Genomic DNA, 25,048 nt, shown 5'->3' with positions numbered 1-25,048 from the left:
TATTGGGAAAATGTGCTCGTTATATGAGCAATTCGAATTATGAACATGATCTTTGAAGAAATTAGGCATGTATGAAAAAGTATTCTCTTGTTTCTTTGCTGTGTTGCATTCCAAAAAGATCCTTCAATAGTCAAAACCGGCCGATAAATAGAAACATTTATTTATTTATTATGCGAATTTCGCGCCTGGTACAAAAATATCATTCACTAAGTTGGGCCTGGCCGGGCTTTTCCTCACCATTGTTTTTTTCTTTGCTGCACTTCGGCGCCTTGCGCACTTCAGTCAAAACGCGTACTTTAGCGGCAAAGTTCGCGCTTCGGGTTTACTTCAGGCTTACTTCGGGCTCGGTCCTCCAAATCAAGCAGTTGGGTTCGGGTTTGTTCGGGCTTTTATACCCACGGGCCGGTCGGGCTGGATTTTTTTAGGCCCGATCTTATATCTAACTCAGACTGCAACGTCATTGATGCGCAGGTGGACACAAGAAAAAAGTGACTGTTTAGACAATTAGAATGCAAAACACGATGCACGAATGAGTAGCACGCGGAGAAGTCAAATTGCCGATAAGTAAACCACGACACAGCAAAGGATTACTGTATAATGACATTTTTTTTAAAAATCTCAATTTTCTAAAACCATATGTCTGAAAACTTCGGAATTTAATTCAACCTTAAATAATTTTATTTTTGATAACCATAAATCTTAGTCCGTAGTGCAGAAGGACCTCTTTGGCCTATTGACGCGTATGTGTGCGTGACGAAAAAAAAGAGGGAGGGGGGGGGGATTAGGCTCCGAATCACTAGAAAAGAAGGGGGGGGGATTGAACGAAAAGCTGCGAAGAATGTTGCTGTTGCGCGGTGGCAGGACGGAGTGTGAGGACTTGAGTGGAAGGTTGTGTGTTTGTCATTCAGAGCGAGTGTTGTAATTGCACGATGTTGGAGCTCGCTGCTGTTCTCCATGAGTTGGCAGTGTCCTGCGTTGGCTGGCGTGCTGCGCCGCTCTCTCCTTCTCTTTCGCCTGCCTGACAAACACACACACAACCCCCCACACACGCACGCACACGCGCACACAACACGCACACACGGACACACAACACGCACACAGTCCCTCCGCGATCCCCCCTGACTGAAGGCGCACAGGAAGTGCAGCCGTGGCCCAATTATAGCGTGACACCTCAGGCCGAGCGTTGCCATGGTTACGTCTTCCCTGAGGTCCCCTGGAGTGTGGCGCTGAGGAAGAAGGTCTTATCACATCAGCCATCGTTACGGCAACAAGCGCAAAAAACCTACACGGTCCTGGCTCGCTTTCTTGCGTAGAGTTGGGAAAAATAGTCACAAAAAACACGTTGCATCATAGTGGGTCGAGAGCGGAGATTGCATACCTGTCAACCGAAGACAACTGCTCCCCCTAATCAATGATTGTCATTGATTAATTGATATAAAATAGATGATAAACTTTACAAAATCAACACGTAACCTATTTACTCACAGCAAGAGAGACTATGTAGACTAGAACCGCCGTCAGTAACCACCCGTGGTGGACTGTTTTGTACTAGGCCTCAAAGAAAGAAAATAAAGTTGTCTAATTTTTGCTTATAACATATTTATTTGTGTGTACACACGTTTTTTATACTTGAGAGTATATCACCGTGTTTGAGCAATGATTAATCAATAGAAAATGTCCGCTGGCCACATTTGATGAGCAAACGGGGACCGAACCCAGATCGCAGCGGTGAGGGCGCCAAATCCTAACCACAAACTTGCTTACTTGCGTGAAGTTGTGAAAAATAGTCATAAAATAAACACATTGCATCATTGTGGGTTGAGTGCCGAGATTTCATACCTGTCAACCTAACAAAACTGGTCCCCTTATGACTGATTGTAATTCAAATTATTAAGCGATGATAAACCTTACAAACACAACGCGGCACCTATTCACAGCAAGACAGACTACATAGACTAGAACAGTGGTAGGCAACCATAGGCCGCGGACCATTTGGTACCAGCCCTCAAAGTAAGAAAACAAAGTTTCCTAATATTTTCCGCACTATAAGGCGCACCGGGTTATAGGGCGCACCCCGAAAAAATAGTTTTTTGTCCAATTTTTGACATAGATAAGACGCACCGGATTATAAGGCGCTACAATGGGAACGTGGACAAAACAGTCAGATAGTTAAGTCCAACTTATTACCCCCTTAACATTCCCAAAGCTTGCAAAGACGCAAATACGTGTCGAGAACACGTGCGGATGCGGTGTCCGTACGATGTCACTCAAATGCATCGTTCCATCATTCGGAAGGTTCAAGTCTTGGGATTCAAGAAATGCCAACCATTCCTGAGTTTCTATTTTCTTTTTCGCTCGCAACTTTACTGTGCATATGACAATAAACACTTGGAATTGAGTTTAATTTAAAAATAGACACTCCATTCCATCCATTATCTGCACCGCTTATCACAGAAACATCGAGTTCAGTCTGAAACAAGATACAGGGACAATATAAAACCCGAAGTAGCTCACCGAAGTCGTTGTGTTCATAATAATGTGCACCCAATGTCCTCTTATATCCGTGAGGGTAGTAAATCCAAGAGAATAAAATAATTTCAAATACAGAATAGAAAAAAATGCTTTCTCTATGCCGTCAGCCACGTGCCATAAACATTCATCTTTTTTGGCCAATTGCAGGCTTTGTGTTGCCGTTTAAGCCAATGCCAGCCTGTAAATGATAAAAAGGATCCGCCTCTTGACCTCCGAATAACTTTAGCCAATAGAGATCGATTCAAATGATGATTGACACATTGGTTAGCCAATGAAACGCCGGTAAATAAATCCCAGCATACACCGTTGTTTTGGCCAATTGCAGGCTTTGTGTTGCCGTTTAAGCCAATGCCAGCCTGTAAATGATAAAAAGGATCCGCCCCTTGACCTCTGAATAACTTTAGCCAATAGTGATTGATTCAAATGATGATTGACACATTGGTTAGCCAATGAAACGCCGGCAAATAAATCCCAGCATACACCGCGTACTACTTGGCGTTCGGGGGGAAATCGAGTCGGCGGCTGCAAGTTAGTTGGAAAACTTTGCAATTTTAAAATTAATCCATAAATAAGGCACACTGTATTATAAGGCGCATGGTCAGCTTTTGAAAAAAATAAAGGCTTTTAGGTGTGCCTTATAGTGCGGAAAATACGGTATATCACCGTATTTGAGCAATGATTGATCAATAGACAATTTCCGCTGAACACATTTGATCAGCATTAGTTGCAACGGGAATCGAACCCAGATCATGGCGATAAGGGCGCCAAATTCTAACCTCTGGCTCACTTTCTGGTTCAAAAAACGAATTGCGTCATTGTGGGATGAAAGCGGAGCTTGCATTGCTGTCAACCTTGGAATTTTCCCCTCTTTATCAATGAGTGTAATTGCAACTATTAAGCGATGACAAACCTTCCAAACACAACAGAGCACCTATTTACTCACAGCAAGACAGACTATGAAGACTAAAACAGTGGTCAGCAACAGCAATGCCGCGGATCCATACTAGGCCGCACAGGAATAAAAAAAAAAACCCTTTAATGTATTTGTTACACAATGTCCCTTTAAGTACTGACTCAATTTGGCTGTTTTAGGGGTTCTGAGGGATGAAATATAATGTATTTGTTCGGAACTACACACATTTTTCATCAAAAAAAACGTCAAAGTTTGTGTGAGCGTTGTTTTATAGTTGTATATCACCACGATTGAGCAACGGTTGATCAGTTGACACATTTCGCTGACCTTGTTTGCTCAGCTCTAAATGCAACGGGAAACGAACCCGGTCCGGGGCGGTGAGAGCACCGAATCATATTCACCAGGCCACTTAGTTTTTAGATATTTAAGGAAAGGGCATTAGATTTGATCTCATCATCACGCTATCACACAATAAATCTTGATTGCTTTAACTAATACCACTTTTAAAGCGGTATACAGCAGTGGTCAGCAACCACCAGGCCGCTGACTAGTACTGGGCCATGGGTCGTTGGTACAGGGCTGCACGAAAAGAAAATCAAGTGCTCAGCATCGAAGGCAGCAGGAATTGGCGATGAGAGGGCCAAATCTTAATTACTAGACAACTAAAGGTAATATACAAGAAGGCATTCGATTTTATTTTACCATCACGCTATTTTTACTCACGATGCCACATTAAATAATATTGCAATGGAGCACTATGGGAAAGAGTTTAGCCAAAATGATGTTGTACAACATGGCACCATAAGATGAAACTAAAAGCCTTTTCCTATGTCATCTACATCCCTAGTGGTTTAGTGTTTACCCAGTGGGTTTGTGTTTATTATTATTATTATTATGACTGTTAATTATTATGAATGTTTTTTAGCCAGGCTGCAAGTATATCGGAACACCTTAAACCGGTCCAAGGTACAGAAAAGGTTGTGGGCCCCTGGAATAGAAAGATTATACATGTATGCCAACCTTTTGACATTAAAGAGCGGTATGTTATTACACACTATTCTCAAATGCAAAACACAATCTGTCACCAGAATATAAAAAAAAAAAAAAGGGTAGTTTATTACCGAAACTGGCAAACTTTTACCAAAAGGTAAATATAACGCGACCGCGAGGGTAGTTTATTCAGGCACAAAGATTTAGTCTTGCTTCAAAGCAAAGCAGCCATCCATTCATCCATCATCTGCACCCCTTATCCTCAGTAGGGTCGCACTGGAGCCTATTCCAGCTATAATCGGGCAGTGGGCAGGGGACACCCTGAACTGGTAGCCAGCCAGTCGCAGGGCACACAGAGACGGACAACTCACTCGCTCATTCACACCTAGGGACAATTCGGACCGGCTAATTAACCTGAAATGAATGTTTTTAGAATGTGGGAGGAAACCAGAATGCCCGGAGTAAGCCCACACAAGCACGGGGAGAACATGCAAACTCGACACAGTAAGATTTATTTTTAAAACTGTAGGCATCTTTAAGTGGCTAAATGTGGTAGTCTAACACTTAAAGCAAGTAGTTTTGGTGGGTATGTTGAAGATAGCTATTCACCTAATTAAGCAATAAAAAACCTGACAAGTGCAACGTGGCTTCTATTTACTCACAGCAGATTAAGTAGAATGAAAACAGATCATTTGTGAAAACACTTTAATTCTATTTACCCAATAAATGCTTGATTGAGGATAACATTTGCTCCGGGCACTCCGGTTTCCTCCCACGTTCCAAAAAACATGCATTTCAGGTGGATTGGCCGGTCCAAATTGTCCCTAGGTGTGAATGAGCGAATGAGTTGTCTGTCCCTGTGTGCCCTGCGATTGGCTGGCAACCAGTTCAGGGTGTCCCCTGCCCACTGCCCGGAGATGGCTGGGATGGGCTCCAGCCCCCCCGCGACCCTAATGAGGATAAGCGGTACGGCTAATGAGATGAGATTTGCTAGTATACTGCAACAATACCATACTCACCAATATTACCTCAGTCCGCGTTAGTGTACTGCTTTCCTCCCTTTGAAAACGCCTAACGATTTTTCAAATTTAAACAACTAAAAATCTCAAGACTATTATTTTTGTCTACAGCTGCTTTATCTTGAAATCTTTGTGCGTGAATAAACCACTCCAACGATCGCATTAGAACTGCGTTTTGGTTAGTTTCCCACTTTTGGTTTTAAACAAGAACATGTTAAATTTTTTTAATATTCTGGACACAAGTTCTGTTTTGTGCATAAAAATAGAGTGCACGATAACATCTACTGATTCTTAAGGGTCGGATGTGTGGGTTAAGGTGTCCATAAAAGTTTAAAGTACAAAAAAATGGGTGTTAATCATGCCCAGTTGAGTTCAAAGAGCCTTTATAAAAAAACACCTTATTTTAATCGGAGCTGTTCAAGACTCGCAATACATAAGTAGGAAAGGGGGGAGGAGGGGAGAGAGTGATTTCCTGCACGTGCTTACGCTTTTCTTTTAGTGTTTCGTGAAAATGATGAAAGTAAGAAAAAGAATGCTCTAGATATAGTCCAAACACCAACCCAAACTCTAAAAAGATAAAAAAAGATTTGATTAAAGCATGTCTAAGAAATGCAGGTACTTGCAAACATCAGACAAGCTGCTTGAAAGAGGCTGCAATGATAACTTAAGCCAGAAGGTGGCGTCAGCAAGTAGAACATTTTTATATTCGGGACAGTACCTTTGATGACAAAAAGTTAGTATGTATATAATAAGCGACACTAAATTTTTTCTGCAATTAGGAAAATAAGATGCTAATATGATAGTTTGTGTTGCTTTTTTGGTAAACTTGAGTACATAGATTATCTTTGTTTTAATTTTACATAGTCTGTCTGAGTAAATAGGTGCCCCTGAACGGAAATCTGTAAAATAGTAACAAAACAAAAAAAACGACACTGTGGGGTGAGTGCGGAGATTGTTTTGTGATGTGTGTCAGCTTGCGGTGCGCTCGTAGGTGCGCCAGTGCGAGCGTGTCTGCGGGATGGCGATAAGGCTCCACGCCATTAGGTGACTCATAATCCACGCCAGTAAACGCGCGTGCGCACGTAGCAGCGGAAACACGTTAGCCAAAAACCCCCTCTTCTCCCACCCCAATTAAATAGGAGTACAAGCGTGTAGACAAGCGCGCGTGGCCAATTTCTTTTATTTCAAAAGGGCAAACAGATCTTTACAGTACAAGTTGCACATGAAATAATTTAGACGACTCGCTTACTGATGATGCGGTGACAACAGAGTTGAGAGTCCCCAAACAAAACATTTGGCTCTTTTTTTTCTCCTTCTTCTTCAGAACGGCTGCAACACAATACATCCAAACTAGAAAGGGATGTAAAAAAGAGATAATGTTTTCCCCGATATTTACAGTTTATTTACATTTTTGTCGTCGTCAAGAGTGACACATGAGTTTGTGTCCTTCTCTCTCTCTCCTCTCCAATTCGCTGATTGTCAAAAGAAAGGATGGGAACGAGTGAGAACATTCTTCTGCGCTAAACATGTCTTTGAACCAACATGGCGTCCAGTGTGTCTTATGCGAGTGTGTTTGTGTGCGTGTTTACATATGAGCTGGTCAACTATCCGTCCAAGGCGCCGCTGCTTCTCTCCTGTGCCAGACCCAAAGAAAAATCGGAACCTCTGAGGTCAAACGCCGACACCCTCCCCTCGAACCCGGGACCGCCCGGCTTCCTCTTCAGCTCCTCGCACTTCCTGTATTTACAGATCTGGTGTCCCCTCTTACGGTTGCGGCAGCTGCTGCACTGTTCGCAGTTCGTCTGCCGCCTGCACGGGACGCATTCGCCGCATCGCTTTCTCTTCCTCCTGCTACCTCCGCCCCCGCCCAGGGAACCGGGCGAGTGACCCTCGGCCGCCAGGCCCTCCACGCCCTCGGCCCCTATGGCGGCGCTCCTCCAGTGGCCCCCTCCCATTTGGAAGCCGGCGAGGGGCAAGAGAGTGGGGCTGAATGGGAACCAGGCGCCCAGGTAGGGCTGTATGTCCGTCCTGCACCCGGGCATGTCGTCTTCCTCCTCTTCGGGCCCGGACGCCACGGCTTCTGGGTCCCCTTTGCCCCCTTTGGCCTCCGCCACCTCCAGTTTTGCGGGTTGGGCGCTGGGGGCGGCCTGCTCGGTGGTTGCAGGGGTCAGCGCCAACAACCCGGCTCGCATCAGGAGCTCTGCAGCGTGGGCCAGGTGGAGCCCGCTGGGCGACTCCCACATATCTGGCCAGGAAGGGGCCCGGCGGGGCTTGGTAGGCCCAGGCGGGGCCTCCTGCGGCTGGTTCGTAGAGGCTTGGATCAGGCCTTTCACGTCCATGCCTTGCGAAGGGCTGGCAATGTAGTGGGTCAGGCCGTACGGGTGGCTGGAGCGCTTGAGGCTGGGTCTCAAAGGCTCGTTGGGGATTTTAGCGCTGCTGTTGGCTTGATCTGGCGAGGAAGGGCCAGCAATGTCTAAAGCTGTGGACATAGCCGTGAATGTGGGCGGCGGTTTGTGTCCTTGTGTGTGCGCCGGAGGGGGGGAGGATAGGAGAGGAGAGGTGAGGCGAGGGAGAGAGGGGATTGACGCCGGCGCGCAGGCTTGACAACTGTCCTGTTCCTTCAGCCAAAATGGCAAGCCTTGGCCTGTGTCCCTATTCCCATTCTCTGCAGCAGCCGTGGAGTCCTGGGGAGCAACACATGAACAGGGCGAAGGGAGGAGGGTTAAGAATAGAAATGTTGGGGGAGAACGAAAAAACGCAGGGTAAACACAGCGGGCTAACATAGCCGGCGCTTAAAACGTGACAAATTCACAACAACAACATGATCATAAAGTCGATTTTTCATGAATAAAGCTCCCCGGCGAAAGCTGTGCGAGCGCATGTGCTGCCAGTGATTTCCGCATACAGGAGGTTAGTATCCCTTTAAGAATTTCACGGTATATCAATGCAATCAATAACAGAGCGACAACAATATGCAAAGATATGCGCATATGCGCAGGTCAAATGTGGAGCGCGCTTTTCAAATACATTTTGACGACTGCTCGTATGTGTGCCAGCCACGCTTATGCGACTTTCCGGGGCGACGCTAACGCACAGAAGCGTCCGAAAACAAGGCTCTCTTTTGTCTGCTATCGACGACGAGCCGTGGCGAGGTGCGCAACGATGCGGTGGCAGCGGATTGAGGAAGAAGGGGGAAAAACAAGCGGGGGATATTCAGTGGACACGTTCTACGGACGAATGGAGGTGTTCATCGAGCTAGTCGAAGAGCTTCCGAGGGCTCTTTCCGAACGGCGAGGTTATATTCGGGCATTTCGGCCCGCGTTGAGGGTTACCTAAGAAGGCGACGCTCGGCCACGGCGCGCTGACCACAGTCCGAGCGGTCGCTGCGACACGCACGGAAGGCGACGGCACAAAGCGGCACCGAGCAACCAGGAAGTGGCCCCCGAACGCCCCCGCTTACCTTTTAAAACGCTCGCCGGAACGCCGAAGTCCGAAAATTCATTTGAAAAACACGGCTAAGGGGGGGCTCGGCTGAAGTCGTGAACTAATGGCGTTGGGCGCTTGCTCGTCAGCGTTCCACAGACGGCCGAGCTGCCGATTCCTCCTCCACCTCTCCGTCCCGGAGGGTCTGCAAACACTCGGCACGGAATTTGGGGGCGTCGCTCAAAATGCGAAGTGGACTCTCGACGACGCCGTGGCGTGGAAGTGCTGCTGGTCTTCGGCGTGGTCACTTCGACGACCCACGGAAATGAAGAGAAATCCACGCGAGGACGGAAGTCTGCGCTTTGACACGACGACGTGGGAAAGCGGACGTGATATACTCCGCTGGGACGTCTTGTGTCCAGCCAACATTAAACTAGTACTATTTGGAACAGAAAACATGTACACAAATAAACACATGTTTATGAATACACTTGCCATTCAACATTAATGGGTGATTCATACACTATAAAAACGGTCGTATGGAAAGTATCAAATCCAGTTATTGTAGGTTTATTAATGTGCACCTACCCTGTTTACATTTTTACAAATATGGAGTTAGCTTAATTTTTATTCAATTTATTATTTTTTATTAAACACTTGCCATTCAAGATTAAATACAGGCACTTGATGCACTATTGAAACTAATTTAAAAATATACTGCCCAGTAATTGAAGGGTTATTAATCTGCACACTCCTTGTTTACATATTTAGTCATGGAGTTAGCTTTATTTTTATTCAATGTTTTTTTTACTTGCCATTCAAGATTAAATAGGCACTCGATGCACTATTGAAACTGTAGTTTAAAACATACTATCCAGTAATTGAAGGTTTATACTGTACACTCACTTTGTTTACCTTCTGTAATTATGTAATAAGCTCAATTGTTGTTAACCTTGGTTAGGATCTGAGTCTGAAATAAAGGATTGATGATGAAATTGAAAGTAACTGTTTCTTCTGCCACATGATACAAGCAACACCTACATCCAATGCTCCATCAGTATTTATTTCTGCCTCCTGTTCATTTAATTTATTTTAAAGATGTAATGAAATGACTGTTTGGAGTACTTGTTTTTAAAATGAATTACTCCTATTGCAGATGTTTAATGCATTTCTTTCCAGACGAATAGCCAAATCTCATGCCTATCCGCTTATACGTTCTCCCTATATTTCAAGTTTTTTGCCAATTTGAAATTGTTTACACTGTATGACAACTTTTGTGCGGGGTTTTAACATACATATTGATATGTAACACAAGCAACACTGAATTTATGACTGAAATAACTATTTGGTAAATAAAATAAAGTTGTTCACACAAATTATCTTGGTTTTTAGATAGTCTGCCTCGGTGTGAGTAAATAGGTGCCACGTTGTGTTTGTAAGGTTCATTATCACTTAAAAGTAGATTGGCAATCATCTATAAAGGGAGTAGTCAAGTCAAGCCATATTTATTTGTATAGTCCTTGGTCACAAGAAGTCTCAAAGGGCTGTAAAAACTACTGCAAACTACAGACTATTATTACACCATCCCCTGATCTAAAACCTTCATTAGGGCAAGGAAAAACTGAAAGATGAGGCCAAGTTGGCAGCGTGAATGGGTGCAGCAGCTAACAGGTTGTTTTTTTTAAATGCTTTTTTCTTAGCATAACTCATTCATTCAGTTCGGCATTGCGTGCATTAACTGATTTATTTTACCAGTTAAGTGAATGCAGTTTTACACCTGAACCAAGTCACCACGCTTTACAAACTCTAGTGGGTGTCATGGGAAAAAAATACATGGGTAATAGGATAAGACTACATCAGATCAAACTTGTAGTTGGCTGAGAATGACAGATATGTGAATGCAGCATTAAAGGCTTTATTCATGTGCACCTACAGTGAAGCTGCATGAGTGCACAACCTTGTTTACATTTTCATGATCATGTAATCTGCTTAATTAATATAAATCCTGGAAGGGACCTGTGTCTGAAATAAAGAATTGACGATATAATTGATTGTAACTTCCCTCTGCTATATGAGAACTAATGCCTATCCAACCCCCCTCCCACATCCAATACTCCATCAATACAGTGTATATATTTCTTCCCTTCTTTCATACATTTACTTTTAAAGGGTGACATTTCCTTAACTATGTTAGGAAAATGATTTTCTCTGGTTAACCTGCCTGATTACCAGTTGACTATTCCACCGACCTCATTGGACTTGTAACTTTATTGTTTCATGTATAATGTGCTGCACAAGGTTATTTATTTACTTAATTTTATCCTTCCTACAATAATGCGCCCAAATGTCTCACGTGTGGGGAGCCACCTACTGCAGCAGGTCAATTTATTTGATTTGTTCTTTGCTAGTATGTTGAGGTACAGTATTTGTTTTCGTTCTATTGGCTTAGTTTCTCTTCTTGTTGTTGTTTTATATATATCATAAGGATGGTTGTTTTTTTATGTTATATTGTCACCTTGGATGCTGTAAAAATATTGCACAAACTGAAATAGTTTTGTGTCTGTTATCCCATCCATCCATCCATCCATCCATCCATCCATCCATCCATCCATCCATCCATCCATCCATCCATCCATCCATCCATCCATCCCGTATCTGCACCGCTTTTCCTCAATAGGGTCACGGAGGTATTGGAGCCCATCTCTATTTACCGCATTTGAATGAAAATGAATAAATAAATAAATGGGGTCGTGGATCCCTCAGCCACTAGGTTCGTAGGGGCACCATTTCCTGTGGTGTGTCTCTGGCAAGTACAGCCTGGTGGTGCCCATGCTTCTTCAGGCCAACAAATGTTTCCTCTGGGCCTCGAACCGGGGAACTTTTGCGTGTAAAACAAATGTGCTAAAAAAATAATATATAAAAGATGTAATATTTAATGTTTAGAGAAGGGATCTCCAATTTTTCTGGCGCTGAGAGCTACTTTTTTGTTACTGGTTGGAGGAAAGGGCAACCAGTTTGATGTTGTCAGGTTCAAAACGATGTCTGGATGAAATAAGAGACTTTTGAGTTACAATCAAACTTGTTCATCAAAGAAAAGCAAACACATTGAAACAACGCAAAATTGCATTCTTGGGTTGATATGAAATAATCACGCGGACTGAAGCGTGAGCCGTTTCATAGATTTCTGATTGGAGGATAGAATAAAACACGTGCACGTAAGCGCATTCTGATTGATTTAGACAGGAATCATATATTTAAATGCAGTGTATAATGTTGGTCGCTAGATGGCCTGTGAGTCTAATAAGTGATACATCACAGCAGTCTATTGTTTAAAGATAGATAGGACTCTTGAGAAAAGTACCAGTGGCCTCCAAATTGTAGAGACAAAGATCTTTTGGCTTGGGAAGCTTATGCTCTTGTCCTTGGGCTGTATGGGTTAGCCAAAAGGAATTCTGCGCACCTGTTTGATAATAGATAGGGAGCCCACCAGTGGCCTGCAGGCTGTAGACACAAAGTTCCTTTGGCTTTGGAAACCTACTCTCCTGACCCTGAAGGCGTTTGCGAAATCGTAAAACCACACACTTATTGAGCACTTTAGAAATATGAACGTAAAAGTATTTATTGGTTAGAACATAGTATAAATAAGGCACATTTAGACCATAATTTTCCTTATAATATGCATTTCTAAAAAAGAAAGTTATGTTTTTATCATTTTATTACTATGTAATTACCAGGTTGTAATTACAAGGGTTAAAATAAGCTCTGTCAAGCATTAAACATCATGCCAGTTAAAATCAATTTTCCTAGAAAATCATAATGAACCATGTTATATCTTCAGAATCAGTGCCCGGGCTAATCAGGTGGTGTTAGGGGACTATCTGGTGCCCGCTAGCACCAATTTGGAAACCCTTGGTTTAGAGTAAGAGTTGTTAGAACGGATTACTCTTATTCCTGATGTTAATGCATTTTCTTCAGACTGATAGCCAAATATTAAGTAGTCATTGATAACGATACAACATACCAGTATTACTTAAAACCTAGTCAATCTGCAAGAAAATACATATGCAGTTATCCCTCATTTATCACATGCGGATTAGGTTCCAAAAAGAACTCGTAATAGGCAAAATCCGTGAAGTAGAAACCTTTACAGTAATGTTAGTCAATCAAATACTCTATTATACACTGAGTTAAAAGAGGAAAAAAACATTTTATAGGCTCAAGCGTTTGTTTAACAAACAAAAGTACTGCATATAAATATTTTTGTTTACAAACAACATCTGTACCTTCAAATAATAAAAAGCAGGGAGACTGTAGTCATTCTGAATGCAGAACACAATGCAAGATGCAAATCAATGAAGTAGCACCACTGTGTAGTGATGTAGTAAACAGCATTGTAGAGAGGGATTACTGTATTATATATAATCGATACCTTAATACTAATTTATAATTTATTTGCCCTAAGGTTGTATTTGTTTATTGGCCATTTACCATTCCTTTCATTTCAGGTTCCTGATTTTTTTAATAGCCACTGGAAGAAAGCCAGTACATGTATCGGCTACCATCTTACTCACTAATACCATAAATTAGACTGGGATCAGTACTTGCAAATTCCTAAATTTTAGACGTTTTGCTCATCTATGTCGGTTACGCACAATGCCATAGGCACCAACACTACTGTTTAATGCATTAGACTACCTTTCTTCTCCTCTTAAAAATGCCTAAAGATTGAAAATAAAATTAAAAACTACCACTATTTTCATATTTAAATAACAACAACAAAATCTTAAACTCTAAAACTATTTTTTTTAATTTACGGCTGCTTGAAGCAAGACTAAGTCTATGTGCATGAATAAACCGCTTCAACAATCCCGTCAGAATTCTGTTTTGGTAAAGATTTGCCTCTTTTATTTTCCCTTTTTTTAAATATTATGGAGAAAGATTGTGTTTCATGCCTAAAAATGAAGTGTGCAATAACAGTACCGCTTTTTAACGTCAAAAGGTTGGCATGTATGCTATCGGTACGTACAGATTCTTAACTCCGTCTCTGTCGAAGATACACAACAGCTGGTAGAATGATTAAACATTTGGGCTACATAACAGAATTATTATTGTAATTGTTTTTCCCTTTTGAAATTTTATAGCATAAAATGTGGATTTTAAGATACAAGAAACGGATTAATATGCTTGAATATATCTGTAGTCATCAATTATGATCTAGAATTTTATGAATTTATACAGCGTATTGCAGGGATCTCCAACATGGGGGTGCCCAATAAGGACGGGTGAAGTGCTTGTGGACCTGTTCTGAAAATAGCTTACTAGGGCTGGGTCATTGTGATTTTCTAGTAAAGTCTTTTTTTAGTGATTGACTAAGTCGATTTTCCCCTACTTCCAATAATTCACCTGGTAATAACATAGTATCCACATAGTGATGACATGATAAGTTATTTTAGAAATACAAATAACACTGGGTGCCCTTTTTACGAATTAGTAACTAAAAATAGCTCTGAGCTTGAAAAATGCAGGAGACCTCTGTGTGTGCAGATTGTATAATTCCGTTTTTTTTTTAAAGAATACGTAAGTGAAAACTTTTTCCACTTGAATTACTATAGTGTATGAGATACTGGAAGCTCATGGGTAGCCCAGCGATAAATGTTAGGTCAACACTGATGCACTCTAAATTTTGTGAACAATAAGATATTGAAATGCTGGGAAGATTAAACAGTTTGAATGTTACTAATGGCAGATGGGGTGACTTTGATAATTTTTTAGCCCAATCAGAATTTGTAATGGCTCTGTGTTTGTAGTGCAGTGCAAAACACGACTAGGTAAATACAGTATACTGTATTGCTTTGGACCAACTAGCACCGTTTAATTTTAAATGGGTCTCAAAAAGAATGGTATATTTAAGTGTAGAAGTATCTCCAGACATTGCGGAAACTCATTTGATATAGAAATTGTTTTGGCCAAAGTAAAAAATAAATCTTGAAAAGTGGAGTAAATTGAATTTGACAACGTGGGGAAAATTTTAGGTGGCACCTACATAACTGGAACGATACTTTTATGCACCCCAAAAAGTAGCGTTGATGATAACATAAAAACAGAAACCACACATTTGTTTATTTCTGATATAAAACCTAGTCTCATTTTAAAATACTTGATCTTTTACTGCAAACCAAAATACTAACTTATTAAAACGTATTCAGAGAGTCATGCAAGTAAAAAAATAAATGTTGCTGTTTATGATCTTGTGTCCAAAAATAATGACTTATTACAGAGTAATGCATTCCCTCGAAAAAGGCCAAGCGGCCCAAATAACGAAATCTCGATGCGTCATTTTCCGAGCAAACAATTAAGTGGGCCGCAGACTTGGATCCTTGTCAGGTGACTCCTCGCGAGACGCGAAGTCCAGTCCACCTCTTGCAAGAGTCCTGCTTGCATCTGGCACGCAGCCACATAAGCCTGTGCACGCGCCCGTGCGTGAGTGCGTGCGCGCGTGTCACTATAGCAGCAGGGGCCCCCACCAACACTCGTGAACACGCTCTGGACACGACTGCTCGTGTAAACACAGCGGCTTCTAGTGGTCACCACACATCACGACGCCTCTTAAAATGGCCACTGGTGCCGGAGGTGGACACTGCAGAACGCAGCAACGCGCACACACTTCCACGCACACACGCTATCTCACACAAACGCACACTGACACCATTCCACCACCAAATGTGCGTGGGTCAGTGTGTAATGCAGTGCTTTGATGAATACAACTTTTAATTGTTAGGACTTTTTCAATTAAACACATTAATGAAGTGTACTCATTCAGGTCCAACACAAAAACTTTATTCACTTAACACAGATGGGCGAACCCTGAAATCTGAAACACATGACGTAGTAAAAAAACTACAGAAAAGTAGCCTTTTGAAAGCAGAAGTTAACTTTGGAATACAAACCCGTTAGCACGGCGAATGCTTGACACACATGAAGCTGGCTCTTAGCTTAGCATAAAATCAAACATGTAACATTCATCTACGAACCGATTACATTTAAGGCCTTGAGTTCTTTCATGTGGAATTCAGACAAACCATTCAGAAAAGGCTTAAGGATCACCTCTGATTGTTTGTGATATCTGACATAAATAATTCTATACTACCGTATTTTCCAGATTATAAAAGCACGTCTAAAACCCCAAATCGACAAGAAATTTGAAAGTGTACCTGATATACCGCAAAATACAGTGGATAATGTTGGGAATACATACAGTGTTTACGTATACACGACAAGAGGTTTTGTATATTGTTTGTATTGGTGCAATGACTGATCAATCAAAAACTATACTGACCACAATCGCAAATCATTGTATGCAACGGGTATCAAACTCTGTGCGAGGCAGCGAGAGCGCCAACACTTCACCACCAGACCACTGGATCACCATCGTAATGAAGAGCCACAACCCAAATCAAAGACTCAAGACTTAGTCTCACAAATGTGCCAATGTGTGACCCAATGGTCTGAACTAGTTCAAACTAGATAATATGTGCAAAATAAGAAGGTATCAAACAAAGACAAGTCACTGACACTTAGAGGGTCACTTCAAGTCTTATTATATCCGAAAGGCTTAATCCAACAGACCGTATTTTCTTTCTTGCCTGCGAACCACTTTGGGTCCCAAACTACCCGTTGAAAAACCCTGCACTCCACAGCCAAATGACATACAGAACTTTCATCCGATTGTCACACTGTTTTTTCTCGAGGGGCCGGAAACAAATGTTTGAGAATAGAGAAACCAGAAAGTCGTGAAATATATGAATCAATGCAGAGAACGAACATTCATCAGATAAACCAAAGAGTTGTTTCCCTCGTCATGCTCTTTTTGTGTATATTTCTATATTTCATGGCGACTTTCTGTTTTCTCCATTCTGGCAAATAGTGTGATAATGAGATAAAGTCAAATTCCTTTTTGTATGTCAGCTGTATCACGGGTGGTCTAGTGGTTAGGGTCCGGAGCTCTCGCTGCCCAGGTTTGATTCCCATTACATACAATGTTTTGCGATTTGGGTCAGCAAGATTAATCGACTGATCAGTTTATAGGTCTATCAAAAAGGCATTTATTTAATATGCGCATCAAACACTGTAGTGTAGCTCTTACTGTAGTTTTAAATCCATGCGCCTTATAGCCCAGTGGGCCTTGTTTATATGACAAATATATGACAAAAGACTAGTTTCGGGGTGCGCTTTATAGTACAGAAAATATGGTACAATGAAACGATTTCATGTGCTAGTGGATTCTATTGAGGCTGGTGTGATTTGTTGCGACAACATAATACAGATGACTCTTCTTGTGAAGCCATGATGCTGCATTAACTTTAACGTAAAGCGTAGCTAGATCAAGCGTCCCGCTTCTTGATGATGAGCGGGCCGACGTTGTCGCCCGTTTCTTCATTGTGTTTGCTGTGGGCGCCGTCGCAGTAAGGGAACTGCAAAAGGGGGAGAGAAATACAGCAAATGTTTAAAGTTAAGTCAGCCATTTTGTTTTTAGATCACAGTTTTAGGTTGTGTCCATTATTGGGGGGTAGCTTCTGATGACAATTTTGGCACACTTCTTATTTCCAATAGGTTTTAATCAGTTATCGATTGATTCATGGCACTGTTGCTCAAGTGATTAATCAACATATTGATCGGGTTACACAGATTATTACAAAAATCCTCTTGTGCCAAAAACTTGAATATTTGAATACACGAGCTAATTTAAATAATGTAAGTACCGTATTTTCCGCACTATATGGTGCACCGGGTTATAGGGCGGACCCCTAAAAAATAGTTTTTGGTCCTATATTTCCCATTCATAAGGCACACCGGATTATAAGGTGCTACGATGGGAACGTCGACAAAACAGTCAGATAGTTCAGTCAAACTTATTACCCCCTTAACATTCCGAAAGCTTGCAAAGAAGCAAATACGCGTCTCAGACATGTACGGAAACAGTGTCTGTACGATGTCACCAATCACTCAAATGCATCGTTCCAAATATCATTCGGAAGGTTAAAGTCTTGGGATTCAAGAAATGCCAAACATTTCTTAGTTTCAATTTTATTTTTTGCTGGCAACTGTGTGGACAGCAAAGTAAGAATTCTATCGTGCAGGGAAACGGGGTTCTTTACTGTGCATATGACAATAAACTAAAACACTTTAATAAACACTTTGAATTGAATTTAGTTTAAAAATAGACTCATCACAGAAACATCAAGATCGTTCTAAAACATGATACCGGGAAAATATAAAGCCGCATAGCTCACCTAAGTTCTCTTGCAGCCATCGAGTTCAATAATGATACGTAACCATGGTCTTCTTACAACCGTGAGTGTAGTAAATCCAGGAGAGTAAAATATTTACAAATACAGAATAGTAAAAAATGGTTTTCTCTATACCGTAGTGCAACCCAACGTGTGATTCACATTCTTCTTTTTTGGCCAATTGCAGGCTTTGTTTCGCCCCTTTAGCCTATGCGAGCCTGTAAATTATAAAAAGGATCCGCCCCCTTTACCTCCGAATAATAGTGACTGATTCAAATGATGATTGACACATTGGTTAGGAAATGAAACGCCGGTATATAAATCCCAGCATACACCGCGGGCTACTTCGCCATCTGGGGAAAATCTAGTCGGCGACTGCTTGCCTTAGTTGCAAGACTTTGCGACTTAATATTGATCCATAAGGCGCATGGTCAGCTTTTGAAAAAAATAAAGGCTTTTAGGTGCGCCTTATAGTGCGGAAAATACGGTACTTATTTTCACCTGCTCATTGAGTTTTTTTTGCCTGTACACCCCTGGAAGGTTTGTGCATGGCAAAAGTCATTTATTGTCTAAATAATCGAATTTTTTTTGTTGATAGTTGATAGAAAATATAGTCGTACCTGCAGTGAAAACAGTTCTTTAAATAAGCTTTGTTTTCTTTCTTTTTTCAGATTTGGACACCTGCAAGGTCAGGGCTAATGGCGCAATGGATAACACATCTGACTACAGATCATAAGATTCCAAGTTCAACTCCTGGCTAGCTCATTATAAGCTTCTGGTCACCCCTTTTGAGGGATATGACCAAGATAGATGGATTATTGCGCACTGTTATTTGCTGCTTTAACTATTATGAACTGGTTACATCATTATCACTGTCCGCCAATCATATTGCTGTTTTTTTATTTTGGGCAGATCCGCTTTTGCGACCTAAGAGACTTGATAAAAAGGTGCCAATGGAGGGGGCCATTACATCCAGTTGGAATTTCTTATCTGAGGTTTGGGTTCTCTTCAGTTCTCCTTGCAAGTTTAAAATCCATTGCTGTCTTCTCTCCTCATTTTGAAAATATAAACTTATCAATTGGTGCCATATTTTCCCCCTCCAAAGGTTGGTAATGGTCCAATTTTAATCGGCACCAAAAATACAGTTTGATATGAAAATAAATCTGTTTTAAAATACTATCAATATTTATATTAGGTTTTTGTATCTTAGCTGTGTTTATTGTGTTTTTTTTATTTATAAAAAAACAGTTTAGTTTTACAATAAGTATTTCTTTTTTTGGCTTTAATTTAAACTCATGTGCATCAACTTTATATTTAAATGTGATGTGACAGATTGCTTAAGGCTGTGGGAGTGGGTCAAGTTTTCACGAGAATGTTTAACCTACTGCAGTTGGGAATTGGTAAACAGCCGTAGAATACAAATGCATACTCCCATGAATGATTATATTTTCAAACTTAGTTTATACCAGTGACATTGAAGGGAACTAAAACACAGAAACGGAGGAATCCTTATCAAAAATGTTTGTTGAAATCTTAATAATGGCTAACATCAGACTGTTCAACATTGGCAGAACAGTGAAAGAGGAACTCAGCAGCAAAGGGAGGCGCATCCCTTTGACAAATACCTTCTTTGACTTCCAACAGCGGCAGTACACAGCTTTGGTGCCAATGTCCTCCATGTCAAAGCTGTGCACAACTTTGGGACTGTCTTTGTTGATGCACAAGTTGACCGGGCCCTTTTTGCAGCTCCGTCCGCTCAGGTAACGGCTTACCAGGAACCCTCCTGCGGCGGCGACAACCGCCACCGGCACTGCCACCAGAAAATGTTCTGCGGGGACATGAGTGTCAGAAAGCTGTTATGCTCAGGAGATGCTTTGGGCTTTTTGTGGACATGGAGGTTTGATTTACACTGTACTTCAAAATGTGCAGGGGGTTTAAGGTTGAGGCGAATGCGTTTCTCAGTCAATAGCATATAAATGGGGTCATATGGACATGCGTTAACATTATGGTTTAGGGAAGGGTTCGGGAAAATGCGGCTCGCGAGCCAGATTTGGTTCTTTAGATAAATAGCAGACATGGGACCAAGTCACACATGTGCAAGTCTCAAGTAAGTCTCAAGTCTTCACCTTCAAGTCCCAAGTAAGTCCCAAGTATTTTTTTCTTGGGCAAGTCAAGTCACAAGTCAAGTCCCGAGTCTTAGATTGCCAAGTCCAAGTCAAGTCACAAGTCATAAAAACAGCGACTCGAGTCGACTCGAGTCCAAGTCACTAAGTCTCAAGTCCCCATGTCTGATAAATAGATATGACTCTGAGATAAAGTTTACCTTTTTAACGCATTTAGGCAGGGAGTGCAACACCATGTTTCTACCACTAGTGGTAGGAGCGCTGACACAATTTTATTCCTTTATGGCTGATAGGAAGAAATATCACTCATGTTTTCTGTCTCACTTAGCCAAAGAAACGCATCAGAATACACAGGCCAGTGATACGTCTGCCTTGTACCATCCATCCATCATTATCCGTACCGTTTATCCTCAGTAGGGTCGCTGGGGTGCTGGAGCCCATCCCAGCTATCTTCGGGCAGTGGGCAGGGGACAGTCTGAACTGGTTTCCAGCCAGTCACAGAGACAGACACCTCACTCGCTCATTAACACCTAGGAAAAATTTGGACCAGCCAATTAACCTGACATGCATGTTTTTTTGGGAATGTGGGAGGAAACCAGAGTGCTTGGAGGAAACCCACGCAAGCACGGGGAGAACATGCAAACTCCTCACAGGAAGGTTTGATCTGAAGATCTCAGAACTGTGCCGCACACGCGATAACCACTGCGCTGCCGTGCTGATGCCTTGTACCATTTACTGGTACTTTTTTTTCGAGCGTAATTGGTGCAAATTATGACAAACTGAAGAATGATCAATGACGCGTATGAGGACGGAAGAGGAATATTTGAAAATATTTCTAAGATGTCAAAGATTGAAATCTATTAAAAGGATTGTGGGACGAATAATCACAAACCAAAGGTTAAAACTGTGACCACATTACATAGCTGAAGGTAAATACATCTGTATCCTTCTCGTTTGCAGTATTTAGGGACATTTTTATGAAAGAACTGTCCATGCACCTTGTTTTGAAATGATCAATACAACAACAATGAAGGTCAAAATTTATCTCAAAGATGAGGCGCGTCGTTTGAGGTGTCCTTTAAAAAAAATGAAAGTAAAGATTTTTCTCTATTAACTATGTTACAATGCCCAACTGAGTTCAAAGAACCTTTATCCTTTTTTCCACCACGTGCCTATCTGCTTTTATCAGAGGTGTTCAGGACGCGCGGCACAATAGGAAGAAGGAAAGGGGGTAGGGAGGCGAAGAGTGACTACATGCTCGTCATTAGTTTTTTTTTAGTGTAGCATGAAAATTGCAAAAGTAAGAAAAGATCTGTTTCAAGTAAGGTCCAAACTCCAACTCACTTTTTAAAAAAGATGAAAAAGAGTTATTGGAGCGCATCAAAGTAATGTACTTGATGCATTCGCTGCGATTATGACTTTACGCTAGGAAATAGCAGCTAAGAGTAACACATTTTCAAATTCTGGACAGCACCTTCAGGAAGGGAAATTTTAAGTGGGATATTTGTTTACATAGGACACCAGTTCTGGCATTGTTAACATTTAATAGTTATGAAATCATCAAACGTCACACAGTGAAATAAAATGCACCAAAGGATTAACTTTTGTCTGGACATTTTTATGGTGTGGCTCTCACTGAGAAAACATATACAATTAACTTGCTTTTTGGCTCTTTGAGTCAAAAGTCGTAAGGAGAGAATGTAAACAATGATCCCAATGCACCTTTACACCTGTTTAACTTAATGTGATTTCGAATACATCCCAAACAGATATGTCATTCAAGAAGATCACAACAGATCTCATTTTCAAACAGGTAAATGTCTGAAATTACAGTGCATAATATTCGACATTGCCACTAAGGCACTATAGATATGAACGTGTTTTTTATCCGAGACTGTGAATACAAAGCAAGATGTCTGCAGGGTACAAGGACCACGCCGCTCTAACAGGCTTAACGAGTCCCGTGATCTGCCCTCCTCGGAAGAAACAAGGCTAAGACGCAGAGACAAGTTGGATAACCTTCAAAATCAACTGAGTTTTGGAGCCTAAAAATGGCTCCTGTGACATTTAACTTGAGGCTAGGTAGCTGCTAGCCCGTAATAAAAGCAGGTCAATTTTTTTTTTTTAACAAACTTGACTTCCGGTTGATTCATAACCCCCCAAAATAAAAAAAACCCAAATTATTTAATCACACGATGAACAAGAGACCAAGGTGGTTTGGGCGTGTATTTACTTTTTTTAGTTACAACGAAGCCAGTTGCAGGATGCTACATGCTCTATTAAACACTTTACCTTTAGACAGCCTCATTCCCGAGCTGGCGGGTAAGCCTGGGGTGGCCATGTTTTCCCTGGACACGGCGTTATTTTGCGTGAGCAGCAAGGTCAATCGCGTGCGTTCCAAAGCAAACGCCGTCTTCTTTCTAGTTTCCGGGGGTGTTGTAGGAACGTAACGTCCTGCGTGCGTCACTCCAAAACACAGACGACGTCACAAAGATAATCCAACCAGCTGGAAGAGGATATATCTATATCATTTCCGGGTTTGCTTTGGCGCTATTTTAAAGTTGTTAATGTCGTAAAATTTCAGTTTGAAGTCCGCTTGAATAGAAAGAATCGCACGCAGGTATCCCCCCAAAAAGTTTTATCCAGTCCAGAAATCATGTAAAGAGCAGGAAAGGTTAACCGACCAAGCACAAATACCTTTCACGACCGCTAATGAGTCAGGAAGGGAACTAGCTCAATGTTAACGATCTTTGGTGAAAACTCGCGTTTGACCAATGAGGACACAGTGTATTTATTACATATGATCTAATAATTTAAAGGGACCGTGTGTAATATTTAGTGCCTCAGAGTGGTTTCAAATAATCATAGGTCAAAACATGTCTATTTATTTTACAAAGTGGAATCCCTACCTAGAAGTCGCTGCCATGTTTATCTGGTATCTTGCTGCCATGCTCTGCTCTTGGCACCAGTTTCCGTTCGCATTAGCGTCTATAGAAATATTACCTGGGTTTAACACGTATGTCGAGTTTTCAAGTGGCTCTTTGTGTTTGAAAATTCATCAACTCTTCCACCGCATCTGATTTAAGTGATCAATGTGTTAAGCTCCGATTACAATCACGATTAGAGGTTGTAAATATAATAACCCTTCTGTTGTCCTTGGGTCGAAATGACTTGCTGCTACTGTGTTATTAAAAACCCTGGGGAAAAAACACAATATTTATTTAACTTCAAATGTAATTTTTCCCCAGATTGGTCCCCACAGCAGAAAAAATGTTTTATATTTACATGTAACCTGCATAAAAAGGAATAGAGATGGTCATTAAAGTGAGGACAACGCGAGGGTTAAACATGCAGCATTTTGGTCTCCTATACAGGACTGTCTCAGAAAATTAGAATATTGTGATAAAGTTCTTTATTTTCTGTAATGCAATTAAAAAAAACAAAAATGTCATACATTCTGGATTCATTACACATCAACTGAACTATTTCAAGCCTTTTATTATTTGAATATTGCTGATTTTGGCTTACAGCTGAAAACAACTCAAAAATCATATCTCAAAATATTAGAATACTTCCTCAGACCAAGTAAAAAAATAATTTTATAACAGCAAAACTAAATCAAACATTTGAAAATGTCCATTGATGCACTCAGTACTTGGTTGGGAATCCTTTTGCACGGATTACTGCATCAATCCGGCGTGGCATGGAGGCAATCAGCCTGTGGCATTGCTGAGGTGTTATTGATGCCCAGGATGCTTCGATAGCGGCCTTCAGCTCATTTGCATTTGTAGGTCTGGTGTCTTTCATCTTCTTAACTATACCCCACAATTCTCGATGGGGTTCAGGTCAGGGGAATTAGCAGGCCAATCAAGGACAGTGATGCCATGGTCAGTGCACCAGTTACTGGTGGTTTTGGCACTGTGGGCAGGTGCCAGATCATGCTGGAAAATGAAATCCTCATCTCCATAGAGCTTTTCAGCAGATGGAAGCATGTAGTGCTCTAAAATCTCTTGGTACACAGTTGCATTTACTCTGGACTTGATGAAACACAGTGGACCAACACCAGCAGCTGACATGGCTCCCCAAACCATTGCTGACTGTGGGAACTTCACACTGGATTTCAAGCAACTTGGATTTTGCTCCTCTCCAGCCTTTCTCCAGACTCTGGCGCCTTGACTTCCAAATGAAATGCAAAACTTGCTTTCGTCTGAAAAGAGGACTTTGGACCACTCTGCAACTGTCCAGTGCTTCTTCTCCATAGCCCAAGTCAGACGCTTCTTCTGTTGTCTTGAGTTCAGAAGTGGCTTGACCATGGGAATACGGCTATTTTAGCCCATTTCCCGGACGCGTCTGTGAACTGTGGCTTTTGATACCTGGACTCCAGCTTCAGCCCACTGTCTTTGAAGCTCCCCCAAATTCTGGAAGCGGCTCTTCTTCACAATTTTGTTAAGGCTGCGGTCATCTCTCTTGGTTGTGCAGCGTTTCCGGCCACATTTTTCCCTTCCAACAGACTTTTTGTGGATATGCTTTGAAACTGCACTCTGTGAACAGCCTGCTCTTTGAGAAATTTATTTTTGTGTCTTACCCTCCTGTTGGAGGGTATCAATGATGGTCCTCTGGACAGCAGTCAGATCAGCAGTCTTCCCCATACTTGTGAATTAGTTTACTGAACCAAGCTGAGTGTTTTTAAGGCTCAGGAAACCCTCGCAAGGTGTTTCGAGTTAATTAGATGATTTAGGTGATTAGTTGAATAGCCTACTT

General features: G+C 41.6%; 2 protein-coding genes across 2 annotated transcripts; both read right to left on the bottom strand.

Moving 5' to 3' along the window:
• Nucleotides 1-6,615: 6,615 nt before the first annotated feature.
• Nucleotides 6,616-9,252, bottom strand: LOC148359266 (uncharacterized). The gene is made up of 2 exons (XM_088344476.1): nt 8,915-9,252; nt 6,616-8,138 (listed from the first exon to the last, which is right to left on the bottom strand). Exon 2 carries the CDS (start codon nt 7,941-7,943, stop codon nt 7,059-7,061), a length of 885 nt encoding a protein of 294 aa, XP_088200602.1. The 5' UTR covers nt 7,944-8,138; nt 8,915-9,252; the 3' UTR covers nt 6,616-7,058.
• A 6,440-nt stretch (nt 9,253-15,692) lies between these two features.
• Nucleotides 15,693-22,746, bottom strand: LOC148359265 (CDGSH iron-sulfur domain-containing protein 1). Its single transcript, XM_088344475.1, has 3 exons — nt 22,580-22,746; nt 19,790-19,992; nt 15,693-17,348 (listed from the first exon to the last, which is right to left on the bottom strand). Exons 1-3 carry the CDS (start codon nt 22,626-22,628, stop codon nt 17,259-17,261), a joined length of 342 nt encoding a protein of 113 aa, XP_088200601.1. The 5' UTR covers nt 22,629-22,746; the 3' UTR covers nt 15,693-17,258.
• Between the last annotated feature and the right edge of the window lie 2,302 nt (nt 22,747-25,048).

This window comes from Urocampus carinirostris, chromosome 9 (assembly GCF_059441175.1).
Source record: "Urocampus carinirostris isolate Australia breed hairy pipefish chromosome 9, RoL_Ucar_1.0, whole genome shotgun sequence".
Taxonomy (NCBI): Eukaryota; Metazoa; Chordata; class Actinopteri; order Syngnathiformes; family Syngnathidae; genus Urocampus; species Urocampus carinirostris.
The sequence above is the reverse complement of the archived record's forward strand: the minus strand, read 5'-3'. Positions and strand labels throughout refer to the sequence as shown.

Coding starts and splice junctions, on each gene's coding strand:
- LOC148359266 (XM_088344476.1), bottom strand. CDS start 7,943: ATGTCCACAGCTTTAGACATTGCTGGCCCTTCCTCGCCAGATCAAGCC.
- LOC148359265 (XM_088344475.1), bottom strand. CDS start 22,628: ATGGCCACCCCAGGCTTACCCGCCAGCTCGGGAATGAGGCTGTCTAAA. Junction 19,993..22,579: donor GGGAATGAGGCTGTCTAAAG/GTAAAGTGTTTA, acceptor ATGTCCCCGCAG/AACATTTTCTGGTGGCAGTG. Junction 17,349..19,789: donor GCTGTTGGAAGTCAAAGAAG/GTATTTGTCAAA, acceptor CCCCTTTTGCAG/TTCCCTTACTGCGACGGCGC.